This window comes from Salvia hispanica, chromosome 3 (genome assembly GCF_029641045.1).
Source record: "Salvia hispanica isolate PSC_SH4W2 chromosome 3, Shi_PSC_v1, whole genome shotgun sequence".
Taxonomy (NCBI): Eukaryota; Viridiplantae; Streptophyta; class Magnoliopsida; order Lamiales; family Lamiaceae; genus Salvia; species Salvia hispanica.
This window is the reverse complement of record NC_142694.1, coordinates 25,665,619-25,677,974: the sequence shown is the minus strand read 5'-3', so window position 1 is coordinate 25,677,974 and position 12,356 is coordinate 25,665,619. Positions and strand designations below refer to the sequence as shown.

General features: G+C 34.6%; 1 protein-coding gene across 1 annotated transcript; it reads left to right on the top strand.

Moving 5' to 3' along the window:
- The first annotated feature begins 5,765 nt into the window (after window positions 1-5,765).
- Window positions 5,766-11,477, top strand: LOC125198128 (agamous-like MADS-box protein AGL8 homolog). Its single transcript, XM_089068759.1, has 8 exons — window positions 5,766-6,119; window positions 6,771-6,846; window positions 9,977-10,041; window positions 10,332-10,431; window positions 10,533-10,574; window positions 10,652-10,693; window positions 10,876-10,982; window positions 11,092-11,477. The coding sequence occupies exons 1-8, from the start codon at window positions 5,935-5,937 to the stop codon at window positions 11,207-11,209; spliced, it is 735 nt and encodes a 244-aa protein (XP_088924885.1). The 5' UTR covers window positions 5,766-5,934; the 3' UTR covers window positions 11,210-11,477.
- The last annotated feature ends 879 nt before the right edge of the window (window positions 11,478-12,356 follow it).

The window sequence follows — 12,356 nt, the reverse complement described above, 5'->3', positions numbered from 1 at the left end:
ATCTGATCCCGCGTATGGTTACGCGAATGGAGAGTGTACTCGAGTGGGGCGGGTGGGAGGGCAGAGGACTGGACCTCGCGGGGCGATAGGGGGGATCCGCCCCTCGCAGCCCGTTGCGCCCGCTTCTGTCCAATCGAGCGGGGGCGACCAGCAAATGAAGGAGGGGATGGAAACTCCCCAGCATCCGGGGGGAGGTCGTGGGATCCGCCGCTGCTGCCGCTGTAGTCGCCAGTATAGTTCAGCCTCTGTTTCTTCGGCCACCCAGCGTCGCACCCCGCTCGGAACTTCTCGGAGTCCTTCAGCAACAAGAAGCACTCCCAGAAGGTGAACTCCTTATACTTCCCTGCCAAGGGGAACTGACTCTCGGCTATCCTCCGGGCATCCTCCTCATTCTGCCCACTACTGAGCTGACGGAGGGCGTTGGCGTACAAATTCGCAAAACGGCCCACCGTGGCCCTGATGCGCTCCCACCCCTTCCGGACCTCCTCCCCACTGAAGTCCTTCCCGTGCGGGCAGTGCCTCCTATAGGCAGCTCTGATCTTCGCCCACATGTTGACGACCCGCTGGTTGTTCGCAACCAGCGGATCGTCGCACACCTCCAACCACCCCCTGGCCACCCCGGCGTACTCATCCTCCGTCCACTTCCTCCGGCCAGGGGTGTCATCAACAGCGGGCTGCGATGACTCGCCGACCGCCTTGGTCTTCCCCCTCGTCTTCTTCTTCGGCGCGGCCCACCTCGCTGGAACGGGAGTATCCGGATCCCCGAGATCGATCCTCATATCATGCAATGACAGAAGGTCATCGCCAGTGAACTGCGTCTCCACTGGGGTCGACGTGTGAGACGAAGCCGTAAAAAAATCAAGCAAGGGACGATATACCGTGTCCCCTCCCGGTGACCCTGTTGGAACATATATACTAAAAAGCATTTTTCGAGTTTTTGAATTTGATAAATTGTTTGTATATTGTAAACACTCTTCATTTAATGAGAATAATAAATGTTTTCTTCACACTGTGTATTTTACTTTAATGGGTATTGACCGTATTTAATTATATATTAAATTATATAATTAAAACGCCGGAAAGTAAAATCAGTCTAAGTCTTCTACATTTAAGGTTGGGTCGTGGAACAGGTCATCACAGTAGGTGGCCCAACCGGTACCTTGTAGAAGTAAAACTTTTTCACAACCTAGATAGGCTTTGGCTACCTATCGTGAAAGGTTGCAGTGTCCATCCGAAAAGTCGTCTTTACCTTGAGAATGACTAGTGACACTGGTGTGGTATATCATTGAATGGATCTAAACTATAGACACGTCTTTGTTGCTATCTACTGTAAGACGATGTCTTGGAGATTTAATATTTCCTAATCTTTGTAATAATATAGGACACACGTTATTTAATCATACGCTGCTTTGACTTATCAATAGGTGCGGGTTTTTCGTAACCCAATATTCCTGATATCTTGGGTAGTAGTAATTAATAACTAATATGGTGTCAGTTTTATTATTACATTGAATCGTGTGCCTGCGCGGTTTGACTACCCCCAAGAGGTGTTCGAGAGAAGTTCTATTATTCGGAAACCCGACCGGTTTGGATTTAATCCAAGAATAAATAGAAAAGGAAAAGTATATTTTTAATATACATCTCGTACTAGACAAACTCTTGGAAATAAAAAGATATTAATTAATTTAAAGTCTATAGCAGACTACAAATTAATTAATGGATATAGAAAGTCTTAGACACGGGAAATAATATATTAAAGAGGTTAACCCGGATTGCTTGTAATCACGGATTGGATGGGCGGTCAATATTTCTTCTATAGTGGCACAAGAAATATTCCATTGGCCTTATATTAAATTATGGGTTATAATTTAATTAATAAAGAAGGTCCAATGGGGGAGGCCCAATCCAAGCCCCATAGATCCCTAACCTAGCCCATCATAAACTCTATAAATAAGAATGTAAGGAGATGAGACAAATGTTATCACAAACCCTAGCCTCCACACTTGGCTTTCTTGTCTTCTCCTTCAAGATTTTTATAATTTCTAAGAGATTCCTCCCACAAGGAATTTAGATCTATAGAGTTAAGGGTCATAGGTTAGAAGATCTTTGGTCTTGCATTCACAATCAAGCTTCAAGATCTACACGTGGAGAAGTAGCAAGCCACTTCGATTCTTTGGAGAATCATTGTTGTAAGTATTCAATAACATAATTTAATTTAAATTATGTGATTAACTGCGCAATTATATGTTTCTACATGTTCAAGCATGAAATTGAATCGACCCACATAATCACCTAAATAGATTCTTATGTGGATTTATTTGTTTTGCATTTCCGCTGCGATTATCCCCAACAGACCCCTGCATCCCCCCTGCATCCCGGGATGCATACCGTGCTGCATCCCCCTCTGCATCCCTCCTTGCCACATCATCCCCATCATCTGCTGCAGCATCATATGCAGCTGCATCTGGGGTATACCCCCCCCCCCCCACCCGGGCGCTGACTGCCCGCCGCTCCCCTGCCCCCCTCCCGGCATCCCCCACGGCATACCCCCCTAGTTCCCCCCTTGCATCCCCCCCGGCGCACCGGCCATCATCCCTATCAACTGCCCCCAAGGGACGTTAAACCCCGGGCCCATCTGCCCCCATCCAGATCCCACAGGTACCGTGGGAGTCTGAGATCCACTCGTCGCTGGGTTGGACTCGTTGTTGTGATCCATCGCTCGATGATGCTCTTGTACAGAAAGTTAGAGAGAGAGAAAACTCGTTAAAACAAGTGGTGCAAATGAAAATGAAACTAAAATCGCGTTTATATAGGTTTTTTTAAAAAAAACAAAAATCGGCGCTGGCCGATCGGCCAGCCCACGCCGGTCCGCTAGCCGATTTCGCGCTGGCCGCCTCCAATGGTTCGGCTAGCCGATCGGCCAGCGCGAAGAATCGGCTAGCCGGTCGCTAGCCGACCATTGGAGATGCTCTTACTTCAATCCAGTACGTAATACCTTTAAACTACATTATGTTTTTACTTACTCCCAATAGATTTTGAAATGATTCAACACATGCTTTATTTGAATTCATTGAACTAGATTTTTACTTTATTCACTTTAAAAAAAGATAATTTATTCCAGTAGATTTATTACTTCATTCAAAAACATTATTACTTCATTGGACAAAGTTTTTACTTTATTTCAGCAGGACTTTAAATGCTTCTACACATACTTCATTCAAATAGTTTATTACATCATTCCATGTGCTTATCACACCATTCAATTAGGCTATCATTCCATTTTGTTGTCAGCGTCGTGGCAGCGGTGATAAACATTGCAGAGAGAAAGAACGGTACGCGACGACAAAACCACATGTATGTACTGGAGTGAAGTAATAATCCTATTGGAATGAAGTAAAATTTACTTGAATGAAGTAAAATTTACTTGAATGAAGTAATATATTATGCAATGAAGTTAAATCTTTCTAATATTTTAGTATGACTTATTTGCCCCGATTTGACGTAAGATAGGCCCATGATGAAGACGGAAATAATTTATACATCAGCGCATCTCACCCAACAAAAACTAGATTTAAAAACCCAATTTTAATTTAATTCTGCAGTTCAGCAGTAAAGAGTGAATTTGCGTATAATGAGCTATGTACATTAACCAATTATGTTTTGAAATAGACAATATCTTGCTTTAAGAAATTTTTATACTACTAATTAATTTACACATATAAAATAAATGATATCAACAGATAAAATTAATGTCCTGCATGTTAAACCACTTCTTATATCACAAACAAAAAAATCGGTAAAAATAATTGAAAGGATTTGTTTTTACCAAAACTAAGAAATTGTTCATAACTAAAGATCACCAAATCCAATCACCTAACTAACCAAGTCCATATTGGCGCCGTTCAAAAGCCCTCTTCGCTTAAGATTTCGGCCCGCGACTACATATCTTGGCTTGTGTCTTCAATTCATTATTTCTTGTAATTATGATGAAGAAAAAAAGAGGCGCATACTGGTTTGTTTATAACTAATCATAATAAATCATATACTACAACATTAAGGAAGATACGAAGAAAGTTTAGAAACGCCCTTCTCGAAAATAAATAACATAATTATTGATTGTGCACCTTTTTTTTAGTAAGTTACAAGTTTCAACATCAGTCTCTAGGTAAGAACCTCTACATAAGTTACAAAATTATTAAGAATAGTTAAAAGAACCTCAAACTAAACAAAGTATAATTTAACTCAAAATCAATAAATCAAGTTGGTTATACAACAACCAACCTTTCTAAAACAAAAGGTGGGCAGAAGTCAACCTTATTATTCGAATCACATGATGAAATTTGAAAAGGAAATACTACATATGTAATTAAGATATTGACAATAAGAAGTTTTTTTCTTCTTTGTATGGTCTGATCTGACATTATACCAACTGATTAACTCATTTAGAGCTTGATCAATTGTAAGATATTTAATTATATAATTATATTCATGCATGTAGGACTAAATTATTGTGTAACAATTATGGGTTCCCCAGTCAAATCGAAAATCATAATTGGTACATAAAGTTGAAAGGGAGTATTAACTAATGCAATGTTCTAATTTTATACTATGTCAAGAAGCTTAATATAAAGGCAACCAACAATAGCAAACAAGGAAAAGACACAAAAAGTGTTTGGATTGATAAAGAGTGTTTGGGCTTTTGGGGTAGCCATTTGCTTTTAATGGTTCTTCGAATTATTTATTGACATCTATAAAAGTGGAATTTGGTGGATAAAGGTAAAAAATTGGAGAATAAAAGATATTTCTTTCAGTTCCATATTAATTATTCTATATTTTCATTTTGAGGTATTAATTATAAAATGTCTTATTTTGCTTTTATAATTTTTATTAATGGATCATATTATACTAATTCATTTTATTAAGATTTTAGTATATAGAAATAGAACTCACATTCCATTAGCTTTCTTTGTCTGTTTTCACTTACATTTCATAAAATTTGTGTGAAGTAAGTGTTAGCCATTTAAAAAGAGACATAGTTATTTGAAAGAAAATTAAGAAGAAATCAGAAAATTTTAAAGAAAATGATAATTTTGACGTGTGAATGTAGTGCGAGACAAGTGAAGTACTAGTATTTATAGAAGATGGATAATGGTTAGTTGACCAACACATTGGTATTTAACATTTAAAAATAAAAAAAAAACAATATTTTAACAATTAAAAAAGAATATTTTTTAAATAACCGGTGACTACACATAGTGACATGCCTATCAATGCATGGCATGATGGACGCGACACACCTTCGCGCCAAACCTCCTCCTCTAGTGCGATCCCTTCGTTGTCACAAACCCGACAATCCAAACCATTATAACATTAGTTATATGTGAACAGAAATGTTAACATTTCATGCGCCTTCAACTCTACTATCGATCAAACCCAGATCTAATGTGTATTTGATCTGCATTTTGTGTGCGCACGTTTTACTTATAATCCAATCACATACAGTATCATAGTACTAATTTTTTTTTTAATTTTTCTTTTTTCGGAATCATATCATAATTTAACAAACACACTAATTAGAGAAAAAGAAAATAAGCAAAGCTGAAGCGACAGTTATTGAATGAAAATAAAAAAAATAGGAAAAAAACAATAAATATATGTCCTTTTTCTCCCACTAGTTGGCATCAGCCAATCAGAAATAGAAAACGCATCACAGCAGATCCACCATGGTTTTCCAAAACCACACATTTCCACATCTGAAACCGCTCACACTTTCACTCACACACACATACTACACAGGGCTAATTTAAGAATCTCTCTCTCCTCTCTCTATATATACCTCCGTTTGTGTGTTGAATTTTGCACAGCTACAAAAATGGCAAAAACCAGAGGTATAGTGTAAATTATTTCAATTTAATTATTTTTAAATTGGGAGAGATGGTGAGGGGGAAAGTGGAGCTGAAGAGAATCGAGAACAAGGTGAATCAGCAGGTGACTTTCTCGAAGAGGCGAACGGGGCTGCTGAAGAAAGCTCACGAGATTTCCGTGCTGTGCGATGCCGATGTGGGATTGATGATCTTCTCCACCAAAGGAAAGCTCTCGGAATATGCTACTGATTCATGGTATTATTTGACTCTTTAATTTGGTTAAATATTAGTCTGACAGATTATGATTGGCGAGATTTGGATGTTTTTTTATCCCCTTTTGTTGTTCCAAATTTGGTGGATTTTTGTTTTGCCATTTTTGTGAGTGAATTAGATATGGTTTTTGTTTGATTTTGTAGCTGTGCACATTTTTTTTTCTTTTGAAAATATCTGAAAATTAGTTTGGGATATGCGACGGGTAACTTTTTCTCCTTTTCCCATGATAAAGATCATATTCCCCTTTCCCCACTTGATATTATATTATGCACAAAATATCTCTCCTGTTTATTTGCTTTTTTTTTTTTAATTCGTAATTTAATCATGAACATGCAATCATCGAAACAAGATTAGGGAAATTTGTTGTTCTGAAACTGAAAATGTAACTCTTAGCTTAAAACCCCTAAATAAGTGAGTAATTTATGCTTTAATTTTACTGCTGTTTTTGTATATTTCTACTTGTTTTCGAGTGAGTTCATTTTATGAAGAACTTGAAATAAATCACTTTTATTTCTTAGCATATTGTTTTATGTATTTTGGACTGATTAAGAGTTTTTATAGATTGAATCGTTAGTTTAGTTTTATATAATGTACAATTAAAATCCAATTTATTATAGTGAATTAAATTTGCAGCATGGAAAGAATCCTCGACCGTTATGAAAGATCATCGTCGGTTGATGGGCAGAAGGCACCCGATCTTCAATCACCGGTATGTATTATAAACAAGTTTTTAAATATATTGATGCATGAAATTGGAGCTATTTTATGTCTCACTGCGGCTGTATTGTAGTTTTATATCTGAATAAATTAGGGATTCATTTGCTAACTAACCTGCATGATAAAGACTTATCTGTCCAATCTGCAGTATTAACATAGGAACTTTGGATAAGAAAGCTTTGATATGTTTGAAATTCTAATTAACATCTTGAGCTTCACAACACAAAATTCTTGATAAAGAACATTTATGATATGTATTATACACATTAATTTATGCAATTTTATAACATATATAATTGACTGTAATAACCAAATTAAGACAATTATAACATATAGTATTAGTATTAACTTTAATATATTCAACTATATTATACAGTCAAACCAAAATGATTTTATTACAAATGTATGGTAAATGACATCTTAGTAAAAATATACACTCCCCCTTTCACAAAAAAGTGTGATCTCATAGCTATTTTCGCCTGTCCACCAAAAATCAGTTATTTTCATTTTAGAGTATATATAACTCCTTATTTTTACCTCATGCATACTCGATATTTACTAAAAAAACTCACCACTTACTTTTATGTGGGCGAAACTAATCGCTAATCAATACTTATTCAACACCCAATATTCCTAGTGGGATACGTCTTAGATTAACATACATTTCCTAATATTTTTCTTTAAACTCAGTGTCATACCTCTTCACCATACTCTTTATGTGGGAGTAATAGTTCATTATCCTATAAGTTATCAGGAATATATGAACTATGGTAGTTAGTCCAATAATATATACCAAGAATTTTGATTTTTGGAAGTAAACAAAATATTTGCATATCATATGCATATATTACACACTCATATTTATCATGTGTAGCTAACAAACCCTAAAAAGAGGATAGAGGATTAAACAAGTCTCTTTCTTATCATGAGTATGTGAGTTTGTTTGTGTAGTGACTGAATTTGATTTATTATGTTATTTATTGTGCCAAAAAATGAAATTACTTGGGTTCATAAATTACCTGATGATAAGAAGATATATATTCATAATAATCACACCTGATACATATTGATAGAGCATCTCATCTAACCATATAAATCTTTTGATGTGATTTATCATAAAGATTCACTAGGGATTAATGATATGGTAAAATAAGACATGCATAGAATGGCTATTACAACTATGGATATATCTTTCCTTCAAATAGTGATTCTATATGTGGAATGATCATTTTAATGCTGCTCTTTCTATCCAAAATCAGAAGTAAAAAATAAAATAGAGAGAAGATAAATTTATCGTCAGAGGTGTGATCTGTTGCTAACTTTCTTAAGTTGCTAACTCTGCTAACTCATTAACGCAGTGTATCAAAAATGTCAACATGATCACATCGGAATGTCAACGTATACTTAGTTGATATTTTAATACACTGTGTTGACTCAACACAGTATATTAAAATGTCAACACAAATTTGTGTTGACATTTTAATGTGATCGTGTTAACATTTTTAATATACTGCGTTGAGCAAGTTAGCAATTTAAGAAAAGTTAGCATTATAACGCACCAAAAGTTTAAGACATTGAAAGATTAATTTCAATTAATAAAATATGAGAGAAGAAGAAAACAAATAAATCATAATGTCGGTGGAATATAAATAATCAGTTACTATATTAGAGTTTCTCTTATATTCTATTCCAATTAATACGTCCAAATAAGAAATGTCGGTCAATTAATTTGGAACAGGGGAGTGTATATTAGTTGTTTTCGCCTCAATGAAAATAGTAGTAGTTAAGAACTTAAAAATATATATGCATATTATCCATTCTTATGAGAATACTTTACAATAATCATATTAGAAAATAATACAATAGATAGAATTAAATCTTAGAATTTCTTTACCAAGAAAACACCTAAAATATAATCCTCCTACATGTGTTCGTATTGCCATTGTCGTTGTCGTTTTTCATTGTGATGTCGCAATGGCGTTTAACATTAGGGAGAAAGAGGGGGTTCAACAAAAGTTACCATGGTATGAATGCATATGGCAACAACTTTGAATTTCACGAACATGTGCCGTTTAAACTTCAATTACATTGTCGATTTGCAATAAGATCAGCCTACAACTTGCAGTTATGGTATTAGGTAAGGGTTGGGTTCCTTTGTCAATCGAATTTGGACGAAACCCTCTCGCACATTCGCGTGTTCGTCGAATTTTGGGTGGCAAAGAATCCCAACTCTTCATTGTACCTAGCAAATTGCATAATGGTTTGCTGCAAATTGATTGTGTAGGTGAAGCTTAGATGATGCATGCTGGTGAATATCAAAGTTGTTGCTATGACCTATGAAAATTTGATGGTAATTTGTAGGTCTCATCTTCCCCCTCCATCAGGCAGTAAAATATTAAGTTACTCATATTAATCTACATAGAGACTATTTTTGGATTAAAAAAAAAAATCTTTAAATCTTATTTATCTACTAGTAGTATTTTTCTAACTAAAAGATTAATTGATAGTTACTACTTTAAACTATTGATACGGTAGATTGTGTTGAATAAATCTGATTAACTTTTACTTTACTTAAATGAACTCATAATATTTTTTAAATACGGAGTCTTTTTTACCATAATATTAAGATAATATATGCATCTAAATGTACTCTAGACATGTGCATGTAATTTTATAGAACTCATAATAGTCACTACAATTAATTTATTTACCATTTTTTAAGTTCTAATCGTATAAAATATAAAATGATATTGCGCTCCATTGTTTATTTTGTGTTATAATCATTAGAAGAAAATATCATTCCATATGTACTAATATCATTTATTTTTAGCAATTCTATCAATTCATACAATAACTTGTTATCAGTAATGGAAATACTATTAGTTAAGTCATTTCACTAGCTCATTGTATACAATACAAGCTTAGTGCAACTAATCTTGAACTTGTAGTCTTGTATGTGAAGAGGGGATCTAGTACCATCTAACATTTGAAATTCAGCTTTTGATCTTTAACTTCATATTGAACTTCATTTTATTTCAATAATGCATACATATTGAAAGAAGTTGAAATTTGTGGATATAAATCATACTGAATGTTGACTAAAAACAAACAATATTGAGCAGGGAAGCTGGAATGTAGAACTTGGTAAGCTTAAGACTAGGTTGGAGGTTTTGCAAAAAAATCACAGGTATAAAATCTATACTATATAGCTACTTTAATTTATATGTATTATTCGATGTTTGTCATGTGCCAAGAAATTGCAGAAATCTACCAAATTCCTAGCTATAGAATTGTACAAAAATGACATGATTTTGCATGAACTGAAAATCAAGCAAATTTTGCAATGTCTCTTAACATGAGGAGAATCGTTGATCATGCATAAATGCGAACATGCCATATTGCACGATGATGTGAACGATGATTCAGTCTCTTTTGAAAAACAAGAATTTAAAAGCATAGTATGTTGCTATTATGCAGTAATTTATCGGGTGATGACTTGGAAAGCCTGAGTATGAAGGAGGTGCAGAACTTGGAGCATCAACTTGATGTGTCTCTGAAAAAACTTAGGTCTAGAAAGGTAATTAACCCCTTGCATTCAACGGCCTATACATTTTTCTAACGATCGTACCGCCTTTTGTTTTCAATTATATTTGATATTGATTTTTTTTTTCCTGGTAGAATCATCTCATGAATGAGTCCATTTCAATGCTGCAGAAGAAGGTGAGAAGCTTAATCAGAAAGCTTTAATTTAAATCTTTGTTTTCCATCACTTTATTTACCATCACTTTATTTGTCAGGATAAGGCAATGCAGGAGCACAACAACTTGCTTTCCAGAAAGGTAATTTCTGCCAAATGTTTACATATTTTATAAAATATCATTAGTCAAGAATGGGCGAAAATCACAAGTTGAATGTGTTGTTGTTAACTGATTCCACAAACCCTAATTAAGAACAATAGTAATTTAGGTTTGATGTTTTGATTAAAAAATTTGTGCATTTGTTGTATTGATGGTGTGCGCAGATGAAGGAGAAGGCGCTAGAATCGACTCCACCATGTGAAGCCCGAAATCACAACACAAACGCGCTGTCTCTTGATCTGGAGCAGCCTCTTAGCTCTTTGAACACTAGGTTAATTAGTTACATGCATTTTAATTTCTTCAATTTTAAAGAATTAATTAAATTTTTTATTTCAATGAATCAACCTTATGAAGTATAATGTGATAATATGTAAATGTAGTGAAGAGAATGAGGGCCACGTTGGCCAAAGTGAACCTTGCAATAATAATGGGGAGATGGCGGCGCCGCCGTGGATGCTCCACCACATCCAGATGCAAGGCCAAAACAGGCAGATGTAACTGTATATTGAATCGGCTGTATGTATGTATGTATGTATAATGTATCAACCTGCTGTGTGTGTATATATATTGTGTATTTAGATACTATTATGAAATGTATGCATTTTGCAGAAGAGAAGAACAAGTTAATAGGAAATAAATATTGTCCATATGTCTAGAAACAAGTTTGTGTTGATGCTTTAGGAATGTTAATAGAGTTTTTCTTACTATTTCAGAATGATAACATTCATGGAAGATATTTGAAATTGCTGTTTATGATTGTGATTTAGTATAATGTTTTATTTTTTGTCATTAACATAAGCAAGGATATGAACTTTTCTCCTACTCTACTTGTTGGTATAATGTTAGTAAAGAGAGGGAAAAAAGCAAAGATGTGATATATAGCAGAAAAAAAGGGGGTTATAAGATGGTTGAGAAATTAGGGTTTACATTTTAAATTGAGAGTATTTTTGTCGATATTTTGTGTAAAGTTTCAAGAAGTTGTGATTTTAAGATTTAGGGGTAGTTTCAAACATATGCCATAAGTGGATAAATTTATTCTTTCATATATGGCAACATTTTTGCATAGAATTGACTACGGAGAAAACAATAGTAGTAGTACTCAATTTTGGACACTTATCCAGGCTATGAAAAGTCATTTTTTCCACTGAGCTCTTATATCTGCGTTCAGTTTGATATATTAAATTGATGAAGTAAAATTTGGTCGAAGTTATGATTATTCTTGCCGTTATCAAATCCAACACTAATATCATGACTTTAATTATGCATATTTATCACTTCCCTTTTCGTAATTATCATATGACAAAAAAATCATCTATACCATATGTGTCTTATGAAATTATTGACATGAAACCTACATGTCTAAAATTTAGGCAAACTAGGCGACACAAATGTACAATAAAACGACATTATTTTAGTGGTTGAAATTAAAATCCAAAGTAATAGCAAAAATTATGCAAATTTTTTCCGACTCTCTTTCTATGAATTAATATACAGTTCTCTCCGTCCCAAAAGAATATGCACTTTGGGTGCGACACAGATTTTAATGCAAAATTGATAATATAAGAGAGAAGTAGAGAAAAAAAGAAATTAAAGTATTGTTAGTGGAGAATGAATCTCATCTTATTAGAAAGAAAAAAGCTTCCAA